Genomic DNA, 25,639 nt, shown 5'->3' on the forward strand with positions numbered 1-25,639 from the left:
TACTCTTAGCCTTACTTTGTTGCTAACAGGCTGCTTGGATGTGGCTGCCTTTGCTGGACACTGGAAGCTTTCATGGCGTGGATGAGGACAAGATGTGATGACCAAATCACCCAAGTACAACCCGGCAGCTGCACAACCCTGCTCTGCAATTGAGAGAGACCTGGACAAGCTGGAGGAGTGGGGCTTGTGGAAAATTCATGGGGTTCAATAAGTAAAGTGCAAAGTCCTCTACCTGGCTTGGGGCAACCCTCGGTATCATTACAGGCTGGGAGATGAAGAGATTGAGAGCAGCCCTGCGGAGAAGGACCTGGAGGATGCGAAGCTGAACATGAGCCAGCAATGTGTGCTTGCAGCCCAGAAGGCCAACCATATCCTTGGCTGCATCAAAAGAAGTGTGACCAGCAGGTCCAGGGAGGTGGTTTTGCCCCTCTACTCCGCTCTAGTGAAACCACACCTGGGATACTGCATCCAGCCTGGGGGTCCTCAGCACAGGAAAGACATGGAGCTGTTGGAGTGAGTGCAGAGGAGGGCTACTAAAATGGTCAAAAGCCTGGAACACCTGCCCTATGAAGAGAGGCTGAGAGAGTTGGGGTTGTTCAGCCTTGAGATGAGAAGGCTCCAGGGAAACTTTGTTACAGCCTTTCAATACTTAAAGAAGGCATTTAATAAAGATGGGGGGAAACTTTTTAGCAGGGCTTTTAGCAATAGGACAAGGGGTAATGGTTTTAAACTAAAAGAGGAGAGAGGTTTAGGCTAGATATTAGGAAGAAATTTTTCACGCTTAGGGTGGTGAATCATGGAAACAGGTTGCCCACAGATGTGGTAGATGCCCCATCCCTGGAGATGTTCCAGGCCAGGTTGGAGGGGGTTTTGACTAACATGATCTAGTTGAAGATATCCCTGCTTGCCGCAGGGGGGTTGGACTAGATGACCTTCATGGTCCCTTCTCAATGAGGCTGGAGGGGGTTTTGAGTAACCTGATCTAGTCGAAGATATCCCTGCTCACTGCAGGGGGAGGTTGGAATAGATGACCTTCATCGTCCCTTCCCACTCAAACCATTCCACAATTCTAACACATTCTGCTCCAGGTCAGCCATGAGGGGATGGCATGCAGCAGTGGCCATCCAGCCCCTGCCAAACAGAGTTGTCCTATGGCATTGACAAATCTATAATGAGGCCTTCTACCAGCAGAGCTCATACACCGCTTCCAGCATCTGCTGTGGGCTCTTCTAAGATATGCTGCCCTAAACCTTAGGGCCTATAATACAGAAATTTCTCATGTACTTTAAAGAGGAATGTGAACAGAAAGGCAGGTTTGATAGTTACTGAATCACCATGTTTGGTGTTTTGTGTTTTCTCCAAACTCTTTAAGCTGTACCTGGATTCTCCCTGCAGGTGGGCTCTCATGTGCACAAAGGTATGCAAAACGCCAGGGTGTGAAGTGCACAGCTTCGGTCCAGAGGAGCTCAGCTTTGAGCTGCAAGACGTTCTCCTTTCATGGGTTCATAAGATTACAGGTACCTTCCATTACTTGGCTGTAGTGGGATCTATATCACCATAAATCGATATGAATACAGATCATGCTTCAGATCACATGAACTGCTAAGATTAATTTTTTTAATCAGTGTTTTCATTCATTTAATAGCAGGTATTAAAAATATCAGCTTTACATTACCAGGTTATTAATACCTCTGCTCTCATGCAGTTGGTCACTTTGCTCTCCTGTTACATTGTGAAAAAAAAATAATAGAAAACAGATGGGCATTTTTTCCTTTGGTTGTAAACTGTATTCAAGAAGTGAAAACCTAAAGTGGATTTCACACATTGCCCAACTAGCACACACTTAACATCCCCTCATTATTCCAGTTTCAGTCTTCCCTACCACTCCTACGAAAACTTTAAAATTATTTTTTATTCAAGTCACTTGTATGAAACAAGTAGAAGGCATGCAGAGAAACAGCATTTTAGCTGATCACAGCTCCTGCACAGTGTCTGCACTGTTCAGCACTATTGTATTTCATATGCTTTGTGCTACGTTTCCTTACAGGAAATAGAGCCAGCATTTGCTCTGCCCTCAGAAGACCTCAAGAAAGCATTTTAAGTGCTTATCCAAGCAACATTGACAGAGACAGAGAGGATTGTTTATGCAGCTGGTAAGCTGCTGAGGGTCCATCATTGGCGCTCTGGCATCTGTGGGTCCGTCATCGGCTCCCCACATGTCTCCTACACGGCCCTCAGGCCAGCTCTCCTCAGCAGAGCATCTGCAGGTGCATTTTTACCTGGAAACATTAAGCACTGTCTCAGGTGAGTGGGCTTTGTTTTTCTGTAAACAGTTAACATGGTGCTGAAATGGCATCTTGAAACACACAGCAGCTCTTCCTTGAGATGCTGTAAACCCTAAAGGGACACAAGGTAACCCCAGAGAGAAGAGCACTTACGCAAACTACTGCATTAGCACAGTATTACATCTGTGCGGGAGAACCCAAAGGCTGAAACCATGCAGCCTGCAGTTGTTTTTTTGCTGTGCTCTGGAGCTGGTGCTGCCCTGCTGATACGAGAAGCAGTTACTATTACAAAAAGTGGAACAATTTTTATTTAAGCTAAGGTAGAGATAAGCTTCATCTAAGTGGAATCATAGAATAGTTTGGGTTGGAAGGCATCTTAAAGATCATCTAGTTCCAACCCCCTGCCATCGGGTTCCACTGTTCCACTAGATCAGGCTGCCCAAGGCCCCATCCAGCCTGGCCTTGAACACCTCCAGGGATGGGGCATCCACAACTTCCCTGGGCAACCTGTGCCAGTGCCTCATCACTCTCATCATGAAGAAATTCCTCCTTATACCCTGTCTAAATATGCCCCTCTCCAATTTATAGCCATCCCCCCTTGCCCTATCACTACAAGCCTTTGTGAACAATCCCAGCTTTCCTGTAGCCCCTTCAGATACTTGGAAGGTCGCTATAAGATCTCCTCTGTGCCTTTTCTTCTCCAGGCTGAACAACCCCAACTCCCTCAGCCTGTCCTCGTATGGGAGGTTCTCCAGCCCTCTGATCATCTTTGTAGCCTCCTCTGGACCCGTTCCGACAGCTCCATATACTTCTTATGTTGAGGATTACAATAAGTAATTGTATTTTTTTTCAATTTAGAATGCCCCTCTGGTAGCATGTTTTCTTTAAAATGGTGCTTTTTTCCAGACACTGATCATTCTTTGGAGGTGATAATATCTTGTGTGAAGTATAATATGTGCTGAACAGATGTCTCTTCTTATGTTACTGCCTCTGTTTGGAGTTTTTTCCTATCTCAAAGGCAAGGCCAGGCAGAGACCTGGAGCCAGCTCCAAATCACCAAGAGTTTTGTCTGTTGTGAATCTTATAATAACGATAAAATTAGACCTTGGAAAGTAATAGGCTATGCATAAGATTTCTGAGAAAATTTATCCATATGCACGTAAGTGGGAAATAGATACCCTGTCCCGGATGGAGACGGAGGTCGCTCGCTCCCTGGAGCCCGCCCCCGCGGTTCATTGGCGCGCGGCGGCACCTCCCCCGCCCCTCCCTCCCAGTCCCGGCGGGCGGAGCTGGCGCTGCCGCTGGGCTGCGGGGACCCCCGCCGGGGGCGCGGGCGCTGCGCACACGGGGGAGCGGAGCCCCGCGGGACGGGGCCGGCCGGCAGGTACCGGGGCTGGGGAAGCGGGGGGCGGATGGGCGGCAGCAGGCGGCCCTCCTCCTGCGCCCTCCCTGCCTCCTGCTTTACTTCCTGCCTTTCCCTCTTGCCTGCCTTCCATCCTGCCTTCTTTCCTTTCCCCGCCCCTCCTTCCTGCTTTCCTTCCGTTTTCCCCTTCCCTCCTCCTGCCTGCCTTTTCCTTTCTCCTCCACCTCCCTCCCTGCCTGTTTCCTCCCTCCCTGCCTGTTTCCTCCCTCCCTGCCTGTTTCCTCCCTCCCTGCCTGTTTCCTCCCTCCCTACCTTTTCCCTCAACTTCCTTCTTTCCTCCCTGCCTGCCTTTTCCCTCCCCTCCTTCCTCCCTCCCTCCCTCCCTCCCTCCCTCCCTCCCTTCCTCCCTCCCTTCCTTCCTCCCTTCTTTCCTCCCTTCCTTCCTCCCTCCCTCCCTCCCTTCCTCCCTAGGTGGTCATGCGGGAGTGCTGGGCGTTTAGTAAGGGGATCTTTCTCGGTCCTTTTCCCGAAACGCCAAGGCGCCGCTCCCTCTCGGCTCCATTACTCTGGAAAGCGCCGTTTCGAACAAGCCGGTGGTGCTGGAAGTTGTCCTTTGGTTTGTTGTCTAGTTAGAGTGGCAGCTGGGAGGTTCCTACCAGTTCTGCTCCAAACATACTAAGCTTTGATACCTTTCTTCTACAGGCCCACAAATACCCCTTCTTGCTTAAACAAACGAAGCCGAGGCAGATTGATGTTGCTCATCTTTCCTTCCTGCTTTTTTTGTTGAGAGTTAAATTTTGTTTATTTTTTCTGGAGGAAAAAGTAAAAAAAAAACCAAACAACCAAAACCAAACAAACAACAAAACAACCCAGCTTATTTTCATGGCTTTAATCACTAAGCTGCGGTTTGCTCACCTGGAAAACAAATAAGAATACAAAACTACTCTATAAGCTGGTGCTAGAGGTGTGAGAGTTGGTACCTGTGCTTCCCTGTCTTCTTGGCATTGTGGTTTGAGCCAAGTCAGTGGCTTTTTAAACAAATTTCTGACTGCTTGAAGGAAAGAGATTTTCTGATCCCTTTCAAAGAGTCTTATCATAAATTTAATGCAGCATGCAAAAATAACCTTTTGTAAAGGTCATTCCACAGAGTGCTTGAAAGATCTGATAGTTGAATTCAACAAGGCAGAAAATAAATAGTTACCCGGATGGATAAAGTTTGAAAACTAAATGGCATTTGTAAATCTGGAAGCGGGGAAAAAATGTATAAGTAAAGTCCCACTTTTGCATATCATTTTGATAAACGTTTAAATATCTTGTATGTGTCTAAAAGGATTTTAATATCTTGCATGTGTTAACTTGTAGGGAAAGAATAACTTTTGTAAGTCATGACTTATCGCTTGCATCCATAGTCTTCTAGAGACGAACGTAGTTGTGTGTAAGTAATGAAGCCTGTGGTTTTTTTTTTGGTAGACACTCCATGCTGCCCCGTCATGTGCAGAGGCTGGGCAGAGACTGCATCGCCCACTGGAATGGTTCTCAGATGCTTGCCTTGAACAGCCCAGTTCCCAGCTGTACGAGATGGGCCGGGCACTATCCTTGGGCCTCGTTTCCACTTCCTGTTCCAACTGACTTCTCAGTAAACTGTAGAATCCCTCCATTTTTTGGACCTTGGAGACAATTTCAGAACTGTAATTGGCAGCTTGATAACTTCGTGCAGAGTTCTTGCTTCCACCTACCTAACCCCAGTATGAAATCTGAGGGAGAAGAGCCATTGACAAAGAAGAGAAAACTCGGTGACCAGCATGATACTTTAACTCTTGAAGAAGGAACAAATGTCTCTAATCAAGAGGAAGCATCAGGTCTTTCTGTAGCACAGATTGAAGAAAAACGTTGCAGCAAGAAAGGTAAAAGATGCTCTTTGTTCATGTCCTTTCTTTATTTGTAATGCCAAACACCTCTAACTAGTTATAAGCAATATTGCCTGTACATTTTGAGTTACTGTTTTTCTTGGCACCTCTCGAGAAAACATCTGTCTTAAAAATGTGACAGTTTTGTAATGCCATTTAGTCTGTAAACTTATGTTTTGTGCTGACAATCAATCTGCCAGAATGAAGTTCACTGCGCTTGGCATTAGAACACAGGCAATTATGCGAGGGATTTCCCAGCTAGGGAGTCCTGAGCTTGGTGCAGATGACTCTGTGTTGAGATACCTGTTACCTCAGATCAGGTCTGTTAACTTGGGAACTCTTACAGTGAAAAGATTTAGCTAAGTTGCTGTAGGGCTGAGTTAGCAGTTACAGAGCTGTACTCCTTGTACCTACCTGAGCTCATAAGCCCTAGTGGACCTGAATTGCCTTCTTTCTGAGCCAGTTGAGTTACCGGCAACCTAGATAGTGAGAATTAATGGACTGAGGTTTAATGGTGTTTGCTTCCAGTGTGATCATATGGTTGTGTTTTTACATCTGTGTTCTACCACTGACATATTAGCAAGTTTTGTGTCAGACCATGACTGGCAAATGTGCTTATCCAGGTGAGTACAATAAGAAGTGCAAAGATGTGTATCTAACTCTGTAACAGCCTTTCACGAAGCTGGGAAGTGTCTGCTTCAGCTTATTACAGATATGATCTTCTACATAGCATCCAAATATCTCATTGAGTATTGTGGATATTTGCAGCTTTGTCTACTGTGAAACAGATAGAGGGGCACAGTCAAAATTGGCCCCGTCTTGCATAAATTACTTCCTTAACAAAATAAACTGGATGTTTAATTGTGGCTGAAAAGGATGGCAGATGCCATGAGCACCTCAAAGGCATTTTTGGATGCAAATATCCCATAAGGCTTGGAAACATCATATCCATCTTCAGGAGTTGAAGGATTGAAGTTTGCTTTGTGCCTTTATTGCCAAGTCCTTTCTCAGACCCCTTAGCAAGTACTTTTTGACATACCTTTGTCTCAGAGAGTAGTTAGCATTGTTGTCCTTCCTAGTTATTTTTATTACTGTCACCTTACAATATGCAAACAAAATACCTGCTGAGGAGCAATGTGGCCTCTGCAACTATAGAAACAGTACTTAAAGCCTTGCTGTACTCATTGCAAATACTAGTCCTGAATAATTTAGGCACAGTGATGAAATTTACTACCCAAACAAGGCGGATCCTAACAGCTACATCTGCAGACTGCCACTATTTGATAGCACACTTAACTGGACCTCAGCGTGCTCTCTGAGGAGCTGGGACATAGCTGAAGGGTGTCTTTGTTCATGAGTTTTGTAAGTGGAGAAATACGTGTCCAAAAAATAATCAGACACTTTATGATAGGCAAATATATTCTTATAAACTTCCATATAATAATACTAAAAATAAGTATGAAACTAGAAATGGCAAAAAATTAAAGTAAGCGTTTTTGGAAGCTCTTGGTAATTCTGAACCTTATTAATTTTTTTTAAATTTCTCAACCTCACTGAGGGAAATCAGCTTCATTATCTGTTTTGGGACCCCTGTAATGGACCCTATTGTAGCTTATGGCTGAGTTTATCAGACTGTACATAGGCTAGAGGTGAACCCCTGTTCCTAACTCTTTCTTAGTCACAAATATAGGGATTGGCAATATGTCTGTATGTTTCTGTAAGAGTGTATCCTAAACTGACATACCCCATCTTCACTGAGGAGATTGAAGCAGAACATAGCTTAAGACAATGTCAACAGATTGGATTTTGGCTGACCAGTTTGACAGCCTTTCCACAGGGAGCAGCTTGGTGTAGCCTTACTGCAGTGATCTCTTAGAACATGCCAGTGCGCTATTTTCAGTGCAGCTTGAAATCAGGGGCATATAATGGTTTTGTGCTGTGTTTTGAGGTTTTTGTTTTTTTACTGATGCTTACATGAAGTTCATCTTAAACATAGGATCTAAATCACTGCTAATCAAATGAGCTTCTTGAATTACTTAAGCTATTTGAAAGACAACTTGTTGTCAGTAGAATGATTTCTAGGAACAGTAAGATCATATGGTGCATTACATAACTTTTTCTGTTTCATGTGCTTTTAACAGGAATCGTCAAAAGACGCTGGGAGTATTTCTGTCAGCACAGTAGAACAATGAAGATCTTTGAAAATAAACAAACTGACCTAAGCAATACAGAAAGTGAGGCAAAATTTGATTTTACAGTCATGTCCTACAATATCCTCTCACAGAATTTGTTGGAAGATAACTCCCACCTGTACAAACACTGCAGGCAACGCTTGCTAATCTGGGCATACAGATTTCCCAACATTTTACAAGAAATCAAACAGCTGGATGCAGATGTGAGTGGAAAACAAAACGCAGATATTTCTTAAGAAATGATTAAGTGGAGTAGCAAATTCTTGCTGTTCTTTTTGATAAGTGGGCTGTCTGGGGTCATGCTTAACAATAGTTTTGATTTATGCTTAAGCAGTTAGTGTATTCTGTGTGATCTGAACTTACAGAGAAGGCAAATTCCACTGTCCATATCGCTCCTAGTTGTTTTTCTTGTCCATTAGTTCCTGGAATGGTCTTTTTGACATGTTTTTGATAGTCTGCTGAAACACTGAATTTTTTTATAATTGCAAAACCTTCTTTCTTGGCATAAATCTTTCACAATCTCTGCCTAGAGCAGACTTGAGTAGAATACTGTAAATAGGGCATCAAACATAAGAACTGTTATACTTGCATAGGCTGAAGGTCCACCTAGTCTAGTGTCATATTGGTAACAATAGCTAGTGGTAGGTGGTTAGAGTGAGGTATAGGGCAACTTCCTGCACAATCGTTTCAGCTTCTGGGCCTGTTCAGTTTGGGAAGCTCCAAAGCTGGAGGCTGTCTTTAATTCTGCTATAAATTAGTACGAAGGACGTGCAAGATTGAATAGTCGTTATTTGCAAATACTTAAGTTTTCATGACAAATTCTTGTGGAGGAAAAATATTGCGCATGCACGTGGGAAGGTCAAATTAAGGCAACCTCCAGGACCGGTGTTTTCTAACTTTCAGGTGCCTGACTTTTGACTTCGTACTTGTTTAGGTGGTAGCAACACAAAGTGTCTGTATATTCAGTGAATCAAAAATAATTTTCTGAAATTTGGCTGCTGATCCTTTAGAGCCATATATTAGACCAGGTAAGGGAGAACTTAATTGAATTTGCCTTCCAAACAAAGAATTGTGTTTTACTTCTTTATTGTATGAGGACTTGGGTGATGAGGCTACTGTGTGGATTTCTGTTTTCTTGAGATTAATGTCCCAGGTTGAGAGACAGATGCAGATGTTAGTAGTATCCCTGTGAGACTGATCCAAAAGTATTCATCTCAGGTGTTCATTTCTCTCTTCATCTGGTACTCTGCACCATTTTACTTCTGAACAATCTTGCTTTTCTTCTCTACTGAGATGTAACTCTCAAGTTCTGCTTATATCAGGGTCTGAAAAAATACCTTACTGTGTAGGGCTCTGCATTGATTGTGGGGTTCTGTTGTTTGGTTTTAAGGACACCTATCGCTTATTGTTAATCTTAATCAGGAAGTCAAGTCAGTAAACTTTTAGCTTAAGTCATTGTTTGGACCAGTAAAAGTTTGATGATGGAATCTATCCTATTCGTGTCAGAAAACAGTATCAGAAAAAATCAAAGTAGTTGTATTAGAGAAGCCACAGAAAAACTGCCTTGTACCATTTGAAAACTGCGGTCATGTTAGTATGTAGGCAGGAAGCTGGAAATCAAAATCCCCTTCAAGCTCTTCCTTTCTTTGTTATAAATTTATAAATAAATTTATACGTGTCTGTATGTATGTTACTGTACAGTGAGATACATTAGTGGGCTTTCTGGGATGAGCATTGGGCAGAGGGGCTCTGGTGAGAATCTGCCTGGCACTATTAGTGGTAACATACAGTTTTCCAGGATGGAAGGGTTGGAGCCTAAGCCAACTTCTCTAGGAAAGAGCAGTTCAGTGCAGGATACTTCCTGAAGTCTTCAGAGCCACAGTGCTTGGGTAAAGAGGTGACACCTTGTTATTGCATACACTGACTTGTGAGGAACAGCTGCTTGCTCACAGACCCTAGTTGATGCAGGTGCCCTTTATACAGAGGAAGTTCTTGCTAGAAGACATAGTCAATTCATTGTTTTGAACTGTAAAGTGAAGCAGAGACCTCAGAATATTGCTTGAGGTTTAGTTCTCCTTTGAGACCTTGAATGAGCTAGTGTCAACTGTGTAAGGGAAGCCTGTTATTGCGGTTCTGCAGGCAGTGCTAATTCATTACCGTTCAGGAACACAATATTTTAGTCAGAGTTCCAAGGTGGTTGTAAATCTGTGTGTTACTGCAGTGTGCAGGGAGAAGGCTTCAGACACTGAGAACTTTCTTAATGGAGAATTTTGAGGTTGGTCTTTAGTTCAGGTTATCATAATATGGAAACTTGTCCATGCTGTAGTCAGTGAAGTGTTCCCTTGGCCTTTTCATCCCACTGCTCTGGCATTTACCCCACTCCTAAACTGCTGAGAATGTAGTAGCAGGTCACTATTTTGATTAAATTTAATTTCACATCTGAAAATGTGTGTCTGTCTTAAGAAAGGGTGGAAGGAATTGGGCCCCCCTTCACAATCTTAAGGAACATTTTCTGTAGGAGTGTGAATCCTTTTGCGAGGGAAAAACCCTCTGAATTATTTCTTTAAATACATGTGTGGAATGGCCAGCAGAGATGTGATACAGTAATATTTGATGTACTTATAATATCCTTCAATTGTAAATTTTTGCCTTAGGTACTCTGTTTGCAAGAAGTCCAAGAAGACCACTATAGAACAGAGATCAAGTCAAGTTTGGAATCCCTGGGTATGATAAACTCTTACGATGAATACAATGTCATCTTCCCTGCCCCAGTGCTATTTTCCTAAGAGGATTCTTTTAGATTATAGAATCAAGTCTCCTGCCATCGCATGCAACAGTGTTGTGTACCCCCTTCTATAAATTTGAGTGCTCTCTTGAAACTGTTAATGACCATATTCCTGGTGGCCAGCTTTTCTAGGGTTTTTTTTTTTTCTGTCTTGAAACCTTCCAAATATCAGCACTATTTTATCCATGGCCAGTTTATATTGATTAGTTTTTATACTAGTACTGTCAGTCAGCCTAAATAGCACTGGTTTATCTCTGTCCCATGTGAATTTATGGCAAGGAACATGCTGCTAGAAGTGTGATTTCATGGCAATTTAAATTGATCTACCTCTTTAGCGCCCTAAGCCTCCTTCCAGTCCTAGGCCTCTGCTCTATTCCTGGCACTGGTACTTGTCTGATGCCAGAAGGAGCCAGTTCAAGGAGCAGCACTGGACTTTCTCTTCCTTTTTTCTTAGTTAGTTGGTATTAGTCTAGCTCTCAATTGAGTGTTTGTAAAGAAGGCAGTGTAGTGGCAGTACTGATTTAGATCCATTTGAAACATGAAACAACACTGTAAGGCAAGGCTCCTGTGGGCAACTGAGCTTCCTGCGGCTATTTACAAATGGCATGGGCTGGGCAGTGAAGCATTTTGAAGTGGTGAAACCTAGGTATTGTTTCAAGATCATTAGTTTTTTTCTTACAAAGACACGTCTCATTAGTTCTGCTTTTCACCTCTACACAAACTAACTTGGCAAATTACTATTTTCAGGTGGACTTGTTTTAGCTGTGATGCTGTCAGTTGATAAGTGTTTCAGTTTCCCTCTTGAAAGCTTGTCTCTTGCAGCTAACTGGATAATTACATAATTGTGTAAATACATTTGAAAGCTTTGTTCTCTGAATTGTTTTAGACAGTGATTTACGACTTGTGGTGATTATCGCTTTTGATTGGAATGCTTCAGTGGTATTATTCCTAAACTGTTGTGGTAGCATCCAGAAAAAAATGGAAAACGTAGGCCCACTTTCATGTGATTTGTGGGCTTTTTTGTTGTTTGGTTTGGCCTTTTTTCCACATGACGAGAGGTGGACATGCTTGGTATCTTAAACTATGTAGATGCTTGCACATTCCAGAAGGTACTAGGCCAGGTTTTCTGTAGTATCTAAACATAAAGTAGACAGGACAGAAAGTCTCATGTTCAGTTTTCCATGTGAGCTTCACAGTGTCTTTGGTACTTTAGACTGGGTGGTGACTGTCGTGTGAGAAAAATAGTGTGAGGTTTTTTCTTCTTTTTAAAAAAAAAAATAATCTCAATTTATACAATGGTATTTTATGGTTTTAATTGCCTTTCTTGCAGGGTATCACTGTGAGTATAAAATGAGGACAGGGAGAAAACCTGATGGCTGTGCTGTTTGCTTCAAAACTTCCAAATTTAGCCTGATTTCATCAAACCCAGTGGAATTTTTTCGCCGGGATATTCCGCTCTTGGACAGGGACAACGTTGGACTGGTGTTGCTTTTGCAGCCTATATTTCACTGTAAAACTAATGCTGCAATCTGTATAGCCAATACGCATTTGCTGTACAACCCAAGGCGAGGAGACATCAAACTGACTCAACTTGCAATGCTCCTGGCCGAGATTGCTAGTGTTGCCCCTCAAAAGGATGGCACCTTCTGTCCAATTATCATCTGTGGTGACTTCAATTCTGTTCCCGGTTCTCCACTGTACAGATTTATAAAGGAAGGAAAGTTAAACTATGAAGGACTTTCGATAGGGAAGGTAGGCTATGCTTTTCACTTCTCATGAAAAGTTTAATGCTGATGAAAGAGAAATCTTTGAGTGGTGCTAGCATGTCATAACTGTGATTATTTCTGTTGCAGTACCAATCATAGTGCCCTTTCGCAATCTGCAAAGTGAAAGTTACTGTGGAGGTGCTAAAATAAGATTGAGTATATTTACTGTGCCTTACAGAATATTCTGTCTGCCTCTAGTATTCTGAAATAGACTCACAAACTAATTGTTCTTGAAAGGTAGTTATCCACAGGATGATTGTATCCCAGTGTTAAAGTGTCACAGTCTTTAAACAGGATAAAATAACTGGTTTGGGTTAGGTGTTTTTTGTTTTAAGCTCTTGTATGTAGCTGCTGGATGTTTGGATTGCTATTTAATATAAAGTAAGTGGAGTACATACAGTGAAAAAGGGTTAAAAAATAGACCCACTGGTGTTTGTTGCGGATGGGTAATTATTTCAAGCTGTGCTTTGACTTGAAGAAGAATATGCATCATGGAGATAAAGTGTCTACTGGGGAGCTGCATATGCTCAGTCCTGTTATGTTGCTAGAAGTATTCTTGGTAGTCTCTCAGCTTAGTGTCACAGAAACTATCTTGAAAAGTTAGTTCAAGTTGAGTAGATGTGAAAAACTTGGTAAGAGTAAGCAAATGGGATTTATATAGGGATGTTACTATTTTTACAGATTTGACAAGCCATTATCGAAATTTATTTGAAGGAGCTGGGGCTTTTCTTTTCTTTAACCTTAGAGCTTTACAAAGATTGTCCTCTTATTTCAGGTTTGGTTTAGTTGGTTTTGTTTGTTTGTTTTAAAATCAGATTTCTGCCTGAAAAAAAGCTCATGTTGTCATTTTAGGTCTCTGGACAAGAACAGTTTCCAAGGGGACAAAGAATCTTATCTATTCCAATTTGGCCAAAAAAATTAGGTATTTCACAAAACTGTGTGTATGAAACAAAACAACAACAAAAAGAAGAAAATGCAGGTCAGTGTCTGGGTCGAAGCACTCTGTGGTCCTTCGAAAATGTCATTCAGGTGGCACTGAAAAACAGATATTCTGTTCTAGTGGAAGAAAAACAGTGAGTCTTGAGATTGCCAAACTTCCTTGTTTGGGCTCATTAGACTGTAAAGTTACTTCTTCACATAAGCATTTGCAAATTTGAATCTTTAGAAGGTAATAGTTAAAATTGCCACTCAGGAGCTGGTGCATAATATTTAAACTACTGTGTTTGCATCCTGAAAGCTGCTTGTGCTCTGACTGAGAAAAGAGAGGTGCAGGGAAGTAGCACATGTATGTAGCATGAACCTACATTCTGCTTCAGAGTTTATGTATTATAGTGTAGGCACTTCATGGAACAAGTGGGAAAAGCAAGCGATTCCTTGCTGAGTATTATTACATTTTTCATCCACTGTTTTTCCTTTGGCTGAAAACCCAATTTTAAATGAATGGGACATAATTTGAAAGAATCTTTGGAGGAGATATTGCTAATGGAACAGAAGAATTTAATCCAGCTTTGAATTGTATCTTGCCTGCTGCAGAAAACAAATGTGCTTACAGAAAAGCTACAGAATAAAGTATCTTTATCTCCTCAGTATTGGTCTTCCCTACATCCTGGTTTTAGATGTAAATTGAATGTCTTTATTTTGCAGGAGAAAAATTGGAAACAGCAAAACTGGACAAGAGCCAAGAGATTGTCGTAGCATCTGAAAAGTACGTGTTAGGGGAAAAAAATGGAAGCCTTTGACTAGTTCCTGGTGTTCGGGGGTTTGTTTTAGATTTAGACCAAACTTTTATCTGAATCCAGACGTGGATACAAGATACTCACCCAGCCCAGCCTGTCCATCTGGCAAAAAAAAAATATCTGCCATTTAAACAGGAAAAAGCTGATCAGAAAGCAGAAGACTAGAATTGGAAATAATGGAGTCTTTGTTCTTGTGGGAACTTGCAGATATTTTTTCAGAATGCAGAGGTGAGGCATTAGTGCTGTCTAGAGGATACTTTCTGTCTGCTTATTAAAAGAATGCTTTTGACAAGTTCTTGTCACTTGACATAAACAGGACGTCCTACTCTGTACTGATATTGTAAGAAAGCTGTGAACATCAGTCCAATTGCAGAGACTGTTTTTTTCAAGAGGAAAAAAAACCCAACAAAAATCTCTTTTTACAGTTTTCGAGCTACTGATTTATGGATGCTATTAAAAACCTATAATACAATGTGAAATTGGGATAAAGGAGAGAAATGAACTGGAAAGATCATAAAATCTTGTCAAGAGATCTGTGAGAGAATTTAAATTCTTGGGGTTCCTGAAGTTTGGAGTATTATGTATTTGGTAGTACAACTCTTACTTGGATCAAAACATTTGCTTGTAAAACTGAAGGAGGAAGTCACCACTAGACTGCCGAGAAGGAAAATGTAACTGGTTTTTGAAAAGCATATGAAGAAAGGCACGGAAAAAGGAAACTGCCCGAAGTGTAAATGTGTGAAATCAGGCTCCAAGTCTGCCATTTCTTATCAGAAATGAGATCTTAGTATCACTGCAGAAAGTTGTACTAAAACTCTTCATGATCAAAAAGCTAAGTAACGGCATTTCTGGGAAAAAAAAAAAAGGATAACAAGATAGGACGCCCTATTCCATGTAGTAAATCAATGGTATGCCATGTGCTGAATGCTGCTTGCAGGGTGTTCTGTCTCATCTTAAAAAGGATGTTGTGTAACAGAAGCAGAAATTGCTGCCCTTCTGTGTTTTACTAAGTGGTGCGTTTCTCTCTCCTCTAAATGAGACAGATGACATATTTGATTTTGTTTTATTTTGTTTTGCTTTTTAAAATCACTTGCTTTTTAACCAGAGCGTTTTGCAGCTCAGGTTTGAAATGCAGTTGTGCAAAGTGAGGCAGGTACAGTTGATGGTTGATTTGCAGAACTTACGGGAGCAAATAGCTGGGAGGGAGAGAAGAGTTGTTTTGCTGAAAGGTTTTGCAGTTTTGTTTTCATGATGAAAAAACAGGTGAGACAAGATGGGCTGAACTGGAGGAACAGACTGATAGATGATGGGGAGAGACAAAATGGGAGCCTGAGTGGAGGAATGAAGATTAGGCATAGCCTAATTTGAAAACACTTGATATCTTTCAATAAGGGGAGAGAAAAAAAAAACAAAACTAAAAGGGTGAATGTCTCTATATGCTGAAGGGCCTGGTTAGATGAGTTCATAGCCTGTTGCTTGCTTATAAGCTACTCTCGTAGATGCTTTTACCCATGTGTTGAGAAATTGCTAAATGAGGACATGTGAAACCTTACGAAGTGTAAATGGAGGTGAAAGCTATGTGTATTTAAAGTGTGAGTTAAGCCAGTTTTGATAGGCTTTTAGGTGTCTGCCTTCTGCTTGAAAAAGTTGCCTGGATTTTGTCTGCAGAGGTTTATGCCACTAACATAAAAGGCTGTAGGATTGATTGCATGAGAGAAACACTGGTTTGCATAGCTAGATAATTAATTTTGTTTGTAACCAGGAGCTATTTGGTATTTCTTCTTTCCTTACTCTTTCTAGGAAAGACAAGAAAATTAATTTATTTCCTTTCCTTCCTGTTTAGGTTGTCATCAAAACTGCAGCACTGTTTTAAATTGTCTTCAGTCTATTCTCATTACTTTCCTGAAACTGGGATACCAGAAGTAACAACTTGTCACTCTCGAAGTGCTGTCACTGTGGATTACATTTTCTATTCTGCAGCATGTGATGATACTGCTGTCCAGCCAGGTAAAGAAACCAACATTTAATTATTTTTCACAAATGCTAAATGAGAGCATTCAGATGCTGTTTTAAGGGAAATATGGTAATTTAATGTGCCTGAGGTACCTCAGTGGTTTGTGGTGGTGCTTTGAATGTCAGATATTATCTTAGAAACGTGCCTGGCCTTGTCGACTTGCCTCAGTTGGACTTGTAGTGCCACACAGGGTAAACATTTTCAACTCATGGAATATTCCTGTAGTTGCCATCTCACCATGGAGGCAAGAGCTGAGGCTACAGAAAAGCGGCAATGTAAGTAGCACCTCAGAAATGCAGCTGTCAGTAACCCGTGCAGGACCTGAATGACCAGACCTACAACAAAGCAGTATTTCCAGTCATCTGATCAACAAAATAGTGAACAGTAATTTATGATGTGCATTAAAACTAATAGATGTTTCTTAGAAAGTTGCTTTTCAGGTAGTCTTGATGTAACGTCTGTCAAGTAAATGACCTCTGTGGCCCTTGCTCTAGGAGCAGTCACTTGCACATGCCCAGTTGTCACTCTCTTGGTTGCAGTTGCAGCTAAAACTCACCAGATGGTGCAAGAAAGACATAGTACCTCTGCGGGTGGATGTATGCGTGGGTAACAAACTGCTTATCTTTGCTGCATTTTTTTGTTCTTCCCACGGATACTTCTGAGTAGTGTGCTTCCAGTCTCATTGTTAGTTCTGTGTTTTATGCCATCATCAAAGGTCACTGCACAGTGCAGTGCTTTGAGAAATATGGCTCTGCAGAACTTGGAACAAAGAAACCTGGATTCCACTCCTGCTCCTAGTGTAGATTGTGGCTGATTTTTACAAATTAATAGTATTTTTGGTATGAAAAAAGAAAATACCATCTTCATCTCTCATACTTTGAGTTGTGATTGTTAAAATTCACTGAATCAATGCACAACAGTCTCATTTGTCATAAGGTGAACGGTAAATGCTATCTTAATGTAAAATATCAAATACCACAGCTTCACAATACAGAAATAAAAGTTTTGACTGAAAAACAGGGGTATGAGAAGTATCTAAATGACTTCTGAGTGCTTTGATTTAACAGAATGCTGTGTGATTTCAGAGTGCATCCCTGTGCAAAATTTAATTTGAATTCACCCACTTATATATTTTGTTGCACCATCATTGCCCTAGCAGAGCTGGAGCACTTTTCTTTCTGCATGTGTTTTTCAAATATTCTGTACCCCACGTCCGGGTACGGAATGGGACTGAAGTTGAATTCTCCAAGTAGTTTAAAGTGGTGTAGCTTTTATACATTTGTTCTTGGAAACTAAGTAATAGTCTGGATTTCCAGTTTCCTAATGACCTGGGCCTCTGTCCTAAAAGCTGTCAGTGTGTGAACAAGTGAGCATTACGTATGGTCTAGGCCGACTGATTGGTTTTTTTCCAGTTGAAGAGTTCGGGGTTATTTTGAAAGTTTTCATGCTTTGGTCTGTGTCATGCTTAGCCAAGGATTTGGTTTGCTATTCAGGATTTGCTGTGATGTCAGGGTTCAGTATCTACCTGAGTCCTGCAGGACTCAATTTTGCTAGTTTGAGAGTGCTCTGAGCTGACATTAATCACTGCATGTAGACCAGGCTTTCTGTAGCAACAAACTGCTGCTCTGTAGACATGCAGGTGCTGTGCCAAATCATAAGTGTAGCTCGAGAGCTGTTTGGGAGTGTGCTCTAGAGCTACCAAGGCATCTTTGCAGTAAAAAAGCGTTTCTTCAGAGCAGCAGTAAACAGCTGCTGGGTTGTTAGAGGACTGGAAAGCTGGCAGATGGCGAAAAGTGGAGCTGTTAAACTATCCAAGGAGTTTAACAGTTGCTGGATAATCCTCTAAAATACGCCTACTGGTAAGCCAGTACCAGGTTCAGCCAGGAAGTTCTGAATATTGCTGAGTGCTTCTGTACAGAAAATATTTTTGTCGAAGTTACAGCTGGTGTTTTGCTGGTCCTGAAAGCGCTCAACATGCTCAATATAATCTCCGCACTCTGAAAACAACAGCTAGGGTTGCTGAGTAGTCATCTCACTCAAATACAGAGCTCAAGAAGTCTAAAAGTTTAACAGGTTATGGAAGGACCTCATTCTCAATGGATTTTTTTAACTTGATTTGAAAAAAAGCTGGTTACTCTTTGATTTTCTGGTTTGTTTTTTTCTTTTTAAATGAGGAAGTATTTTAAGTACAGTGTAATAATAAGGTGTAATAATAGCATTGCTGTGAGTCGTCTTCCCCTCTTCCATGAGCAATGCAATGTTTCTTCTGTCTGTGTGGCAAGGGATTATTTTGTGTGTGTGTTTCTATTATTTTTTTTAATGCAATAATAGGAATAGTTGCAGGAAACACTGGAGGAAGATCCCTTTCTTATGATGAACAGTCAGGAGAGGAAATGCTAGGAAGCTGTCATCCTTGTGAGCAAGAGTTCCTGTATGACTTGCTTGATGGAGAGCTATGTGCTTGAGGATGAAGAAATAAAATATTGTGTGAACCAGTACCTCTCAAAAGATCCTTAATTTTGCAGCGTCACCTCTGTTTGGCAATGCTGTTGTGCTAGAGTATAGGACTGGATTGTGCGAGGCTTTTCCAGGGGAGTTACAATGAACAAATAAATCCCTTTCTCTTTATACCTCAACTCATCCCTCTGCGAAATGGAGGGATGGTGTCTTTCTGAGGACTTTGAGCTCTACTGATTGTAAGTCCTACAGCGAGTGTGTAATATTTAACAAAAATTTCCAAACTGCCTTATTGGTGATTTTGCATGGAACAATGACTCCAGACTATTTCTGCCATACTGTTTTCCTCTTTCTGGATATATATGACTGTGATTTTTAGCCCATGCTGATGAACGTTTCCACTTTTTTCTTTTTAAACCAGGAGCAGAAGATTCTTCTCATGGAGGTCTGAAACTGCTTGGCAGGCTGGCACTTCTCACAGAGAAAGATCTTTGGACTGTTAATGGTCTTCCCAATGAAAATAACTCATCTGACCACCTGCCATTGCTAGCAGAGTTCAGGCTTATTGAACGGTAATATACAAAGGACTTTTTGTGTGGGTAAAGCTACATTCACCCTCTCTCTTCATGCGATCATTACTATTTTTTTAAAGGTTAAGTCAAGCACTGCTGGTCCGGTTGAAATGTTTGCCTGCATCCTGATTTGTTAGTGTTGTGTAAAGTAGACTTTTTAAATAGGCTTTTTTTTTAAAAAAAATGTTTATATTCCTCTATCAAGTCTTCGAGGCAAAAAGAAAAAAAATTGTTAGGTTCCTCTTTGATAATGGAAAACATCTGTGCCAGTCTCAAAATGGCATTATTTTTCACAGAGATGCTGTAAAATGGTTTTTATTGTCAGTTACAGTAAAACTGATTATTCAGAGAATTGTGTGCTTCTTCAAGTAAAGGGTACTAAGTTTGTGTATGTGTCGCATTTTACAATGGGCTGAAAGTAATGTTTTACTGCAAAGTTGCTCTGTGGACACTATTATCTAAATACTTCTGAGAAGGCATTTCCTCACTTACCTACAGTGCAATCAGGGCAGAGGCCGCAAGGCTGGACTTCCGGACTTCCAAAGGAAGAAGATAAATATTTTACTTACTGCAAAGCTATGTTCTAAAAAGTTACTTCTTTAACTTATAAAAGCTTAAATACAGGTAGCATTCACTTGAATATTTTTAAAAGTATCTGAAGTAAAACTAAGTTTAATGAGCATGAAAACTTACAGGAAACTAATTGATAATGATAGAATCATTAGACCTTTGAGATCATCAACTCCATCTGTACCTGTCCACTACTCAATCGTATCTCCAAGCACATCATCTACCCACCTTTTAAACACTTCCAGGGATAGTGACTCAACCACCTCCCAGGGCAGCCTCTTCCAGTGCTTGATAACCCTTTCTGTGAAGAAATTTCTCCTAATGTCCAATGTGAACCTCTCCTGATGCAGCTTGAGGCCTTTCTCTCTTGTCCTATCACCTGTCACTTGGGAGAAGAGACCAACATGCACCTCTCTACACCCTCCTTTCAGATAGTTGTAGACAGTGATGAGGTCTCCCCGCCCAGCTAAACAACCCCAGCTCTCTCAGCTGCTCCTCATAAGACTTGTTCTCCAGCCCCTTCACCAGCTTCGTTGCTCTTCTCTGGACACGCTCCAGCACCTCAATGTCTTTCTTATATGGAGGGGCCCAAAACTGAACACATTTGATCTACTGTAGGAAAAAGAAATCAGTCCTTGACATCTTGAGGCTTTCTATATTGAACAACTGGAGAAGTTGTTTTCCATCTAGTTAATAAAAACATCAAGTTGTTCATTGAAATGACAGATTCTGAGGTATTAAATGATCAAGATACTATATTTAATCTTATAGTGCACTGATAAACATTCTGTGCAAAATGTGATTTACAAAACAAAACTAAAAGGTTGCCTGAATAGGAAACTTGCAGGGAGCCAGAGAGGCTGGAAACAAGTCTTCTAACTTCATCAAACTACATATGGATATATAAGTAAAACTGACACTTGGGAGAATTATCTTTCAGTGTAGTGCTAGAAAACCTGCATCAAATCACATTCTGGTGTGTTTGTCATATTTGTTCTTCTCCATCCTAATTTTTGGAATTTTCATCCAGGTTTCCTTTTCCTGACTACAGTATTACAACTGCAGTTACTTTGTGGTAGAGAAGTTCTGCTATTGAGAATAAGCCTTAACTTGAGCATTACTTCTTGGGCTTGTCTGAAACCCCATCTCCTCCAAAGCAGGGGTTTCATACCAGTTCCATTCTCTTTTACACAGAGCAGCACTTACTTAGGCCAGGCCAAGCACCTAGTCATTTACATTGCTGGTTTGAACATTAAGTTTTATGCTAATTTACAAGCAAATGCTTTGGACTTGCTGATGAATGGTTTCTATACTTGGCTTGTGTTCATATATTGTGTGTTGCTGGCCAAATTCCTCAAGGCAGTAAAGATGGCCTTCTGAAAACCGTATCGCCCCTTGCCTGCTACCTACGTGAGACCATTAAGGCCGTAAGAGATATTTCTTCTGCTTCACAGTGTATGTTATTATTAAAGGACAATAATAATTTACTTTCCTCTAATAAAAGAGGAAACTCACAAGTTTTTTCCCTTATTTTGATGGCAATAACATGGGGAAAGGGCCAAGGTACTACTGAAAGAAAAAAGCAACAGCTACTTAACATGATGCATTTATCAGTGCTGCTACTTCAGGGGTGTTTATTGTTCCATAACAATGTATTTTCAGGGTTTAGAGAGTTGTTTCAGTCTTTCCTTGTATAACCCCTTAATGGGTAGCTGTAGGGCTATATATTCAGTGTTTTTCTTCGTAGAATAATAAATGAGGTAGGTACTCAACTATCTTAAAAGAAATGCTTTAATTTGTTCCCGTCTTGATTCTAAAAACAACTTGGAATAGAAACCTGGGCAGGACAAAAAACACACCTTAAGTCATTTAAAAAAAAAAAGTACCATGATATTTTATTGAAATTTCATGCTGTGCATAAACATACAAGTGATTAAAAAAAGTCATGCATGTTTTCTACACTATTTGACCACTTTGCAGTAAGTTAGAACAGTCACTAGAACCACAGTTAAGACAAATGCCATCATAAGAAAGTTTCAAGAGAATATTTCAGTTGAACTTCAAAACAAGAACCAAAAGCAATTTGTCCCACACCTTTACCATATTAACAAGTTTCAGGGTAACTTGGAGGTTAAGAGAAGATAAATTGTGCTGGACAGTGGTAAAAACTATATACCACTCACCATTACTTGAGCTGAAGTAAACCATGACTTCATAGAAAAAGCCTCACAACGTGTCAGGTAACCTTGTGCTATAGGATACAGCTGATCAAAGTAAGTGTTTCACATTTTATCCATGAGAAATTTGAGGAATACATGAAAAATGGTGTAGGTCACAAGACACTGAGCAGCACAAAGTTTAAAACAAACTCTGCAGCTGATGTCAAATTACACAAGAATTTGTATCAAAAGAGTATTTTCCTCTCTCCAGTTTCACTCCTGAACCAAAACAATTCCTATTGTGGACACAGGAGTGGAAAAGTTTACAGAAAGAGGGATAGGAAAGTCTTCCCTGTAACTGATATGGTAATCTTGTATAAAAAAAGTGTAATACATTTCAAAAGTCTTCTTTCTAGACCTTCTGAAATCTAATTAGTAGAATGCCTTTCACTGTTTGTAGAAGGCTGTTGGGTCTCAGTGCTGTCTTCCTGTCCTAGGTGGGTGACAGAGTCATTGACTTTTTCGAGCAGAAGTCTGTGTACAAGCAATCATCTCCTTCTGTATCCATTCAATTGCTGGCTGATTTAAGTGTTGTACCAGGAGCTTAAATCATTCCATTTGAGAAAGCATCATTGTTGCTGTGTTACAATGTCCTGTCTTCAGGGGGATCCTCAAAAAGTAATTGCTCAGGAGGGGAGGTACACACAAGGCCCACGGCAGTATCATCAATAAGCACAGCACTAAGGGTACAGGCTGGACTTGCACAATAATCCAGTTATTAGGCACCTAATGAAGTATTTTCAGCAATGTAAGCACTCGAATGCTTCTAGAGAACTTCACAAATGCAAATGGTGGACCCCAATGAAAGTCTTACCGCGCCACTTGAGAACGCTGCAGTTCATAACAGGTCCTTAGCTAAGTCTTAGAACAAAAGGACTGAGTAGGGAGGAAGCGGACAAGCTTGATTTTCAGCTATTTCAGACACACAGTTTTATTTATTGCTGAAGTTGTTCCAACACAAGTTTCCTTATTAAGGTCTGACTAAGCTGTCATTGCTACAACGCATATAGGAAAAACTCCCTACAGCAGCATGGCAGAAGGCTAACTTCAGCCTGCCATGCCTGATCTTAATATAAGATGTCAAGGCATCACCATGGGAGATTAGCCCCTCAAAGACAAGGTTCAAAGTTACACAGAAATGGTGAAAGAAAAGCATATAGACTCAGGTTAGCAATTCTGACTTTTTTTTTTCCCTTATTCACAGAGCATATCTAAGAAACAAACTGAGCAGTCGGTGAACACTTGTCTCTACAAAACAGCAATCTCTACATTTTGTGCTTCAGCAGTGTAGTCCAGAAAGACTAAAAAGCTTTTGACAAAGTATAAAAAAATCCTGAAAGTTTAAAAATTCATTATTCATCAGTTATTCTCATTTAAAAAACCCAAATCTCATATTTTGCCTAATAAGATGTCAGTGTTTAAGAATACACTTGCGTATTACAATTACTTAACATCTTTCAGCATCATGCACAAAACAATAATACAGGTGGCAGTAAAACATCCAGTGCTGGTTTAATACTACCAGAAATGCTGGGAAACATTAGAAATCAGTTACAAAACAATAACACTGAAAGTTTTGCATATCTGTTAAGTTTAGTGAGGTAATATTTGATACTTTAAAAACTCATACCACTTCTGCACTGCTTTTTATTGCTGAATTAATACTGAATATGAATTTTTTTTAACTGCCCTGTGCTTCAGCACATCTTAACATGAAGAATACGATTTCTCAGTTATCCAAATGTCACTACCCAGCACAATGCCTAAATTCAATTAATACTTGTATCGGGAAATTATATTTGAAGAAACTGTCATACTACTGGAGTCATCTGCTTCATGGAGGGAAAGAAGTCTTATACCCTGATAAACATATTTTCAGGTTTGTGTTACTGATGCCTTTTCTATGAATTTAAAGAAAATAAATACTGCCACCAGAAAAAAAAAAATCCCCCCTTCTTTTTTCTAGGTAAATCTTTTATTGTAGGAGTTCACAAGTTATTAAGTAGTCCCATTCCTTTTTCCTTCCAATGGAGTGCCGGTAAAGTGCAGTGGGAAGCACCAGGGAAGCCTTCTGTCCAGCATATGGCTTTGTTAGATGCGGAGCTGGTAGCCTACCTCGTTGAGCGTAGCCAGGTCTCCTTTCTTGTCCACCACTGCAGGTCTGTCCAGAAAGGAGAGAAGAGGGCGCTGCTCACCAGCAATCCCACACTGCCGTGCAGGTGTGGAGAGAGCAGCTGTCAAATCAGGAACTGTTTACTTCAGAATAGGACTGACTAGATCTAATTTTCTTACCGTAAGCAGAAACCTGCTCAATTTGTCACATGAACTAGTGGGATCAAGCTGCCCTTGTGGGTTGCCTGTGAAGCCGGGCACCAGTGAAGAATAAGTCATCCCATCCTGGGGGCAGTGATCTGAGCCTGAGAGCGCTACTTTCCGAGAGAGGGCCTAGAGGAGTAGCTAAGACTAGACACACCCTGCCCTGACCTACCCCAGAACAGGGCTCTGGCTTTTAGAATAATGTGGAAACTGCTGAGAGCAAACACACAAAGCCTCTCATGGCCACAGCATGTTGTCTGTCTGAACCTGCCCTTTCCTCTTGGCTAGCTCTGTGTGAAGGGCTAGAGCCCACCAAATAGAAAACAGGAGATGAACTCCCTTCAGTCTCCAGGCATCATATATTCTAACACAGTCCAGCCATTCACTGAGGAATCGCACATCCATGTATGCTGTTGGGTCACTTAAGCGTGCCAACAACCTGAAACAAATGACTTGAAACTGAGCAATCGATCTTTCCTTATTTAGCAAGCAATTGGGAAAGCTCCAGCAACAAAGTTGTCAAACAAACAATCCTGGTGACTTATAGTCTATGGCAGTGTCTAATCTGAGATCTTATTCCAGGCTCTTAGCTGTTTTCCACATTAAGCCATATGTTTGCTTTCCTAAAGAAAATGAATGGCTAAAATACACATTTCTCCTAGTACACTCCACAGCATGTCCACTTCATGCAAAGGCTCAGCTAAAGCCCAATGTGAAGTTGGCAACAGCTCCGGTGCTTTCCTATAGCTCCTCAGACCTGGTTTCCAGCTCCTGCGCTTACTCGTTGCTCACTGGGCAGCATCTGTGACCCCTGAGTTTGTACACACAAGGTTGACACTTACCTCCTTGTTGCACGCTGCCCGCCTGTTTCTGCCAAAGCTGCTCTGGGCAGCCAGCACGGAGAGGCAGCGCGCAGCAGGCAGGCTGTCAGGCCAGGGAAACCCTTGCCCTGCCTCTGGCACGCGGCTAGGTGCATGAACTGCTCTCAAAGCTGTACCGCCGCAGCCCTACAAAGTGGCCATGTGTAGCTCACGAATATACACACATTCCCGTGTGCAGCAGAGGCTCAGAAGTATTTTTGAATTCTTTGATTCCAGAAGTGAGGTTTGGGTTTGTTTTTTTGAAGAGCAGAGCTGCTAACACCAGATCTCTGCTGAGAATCTGCACAGCAATTGAGAGCTGGGGACATTGCTATGGACAACTAATGCTCTTCTGCCGTCACACATTAAAGCACTTCTCTTAGTAACCCCATCACCCACTTGCAGTACTGCCCCGCGCTCTGCCTTGTGTTTGTCTCAGCTGTAAGTATTTCATAGAACTGCAGGGGGCCTTTCCTGGTCTCTGTCACTTGCAGGAAAGGATTGCATGGAAAAAGTCATTCTAAGATAGTTTGGATTTTTCTACTTTATTCTTTCAAAGCAGATGAGATTTGTCTAGCCAGAAAACACATTACAAGC

At 41.2% G+C, this 25,639-nt stretch overlaps 2 protein-coding genes across 4 annotated transcripts in view; one reads left to right on the forward strand and one right to left on the reverse strand.

Moving 5' to 3' along the window:
• The first annotated feature begins 3,553 nt into the window (after nt 1-3,553).
• Nucleotides 3,554-19,604, forward strand: ANGEL2 (angel homolog 2). Of its 2 annotated transcripts, XM_054062029.1 has the most exons (9): nt 3,554-3,669; nt 5,119-5,552; nt 7,697-7,950; nt 10,402-10,471; nt 11,863-12,284; nt 13,151-13,277; nt 13,943-14,003; nt 15,878-16,041; nt 18,927-19,597. In XM_054062029.1, the coding sequence occupies exons 2-9, from the start codon at nt 5,126-5,128 to the stop codon at nt 19,079-19,081; spliced, it is 1,680 nt and encodes a 559-aa protein (XP_053918004.1). In that variant the 5' UTR covers nt 3,554-3,669; nt 5,119-5,125; the 3' UTR covers nt 19,082-19,597. The 2 variants fall into 2 exon arrangements, with proteins under 2 accessions (XP_053918004.1, XP_053918003.1); XM_054062028.1 differs by lacking the exon at nt 3,554-3,669 and adding an exon at nt 4,135-4,264 and having other exon boundaries at nt 15,878-19,604.
• Nucleotides 19,604-25,639, reverse strand: part of VASH2 (vasohibin 2) — a 49,127-nt gene continuing 43,091 nt past the window's right edge. For both annotated transcript variants that reach the window (XM_054062032.1, XM_054062030.1), the window contains one exon: nt 19,604-24,027. In XM_054062032.1, the coding sequence (XP_053918007.1) occupies nt 23,958-24,027 (70 nt within the window). In that variant the 3' untranslated portion in view covers nt 19,604-23,957. The remainder of the gene's footprint in view (nt 24,028-25,639) is intronic.

The sequence above is a fragment of the Cuculus canorus genome, chromosome 3 (genome assembly GCF_017976375.1).
Source record: "Cuculus canorus isolate bCucCan1 chromosome 3, bCucCan1.pri, whole genome shotgun sequence".
Classification (NCBI taxonomy): Eukaryota; Metazoa; Chordata; class Aves; order Cuculiformes; family Cuculidae; genus Cuculus; species Cuculus canorus.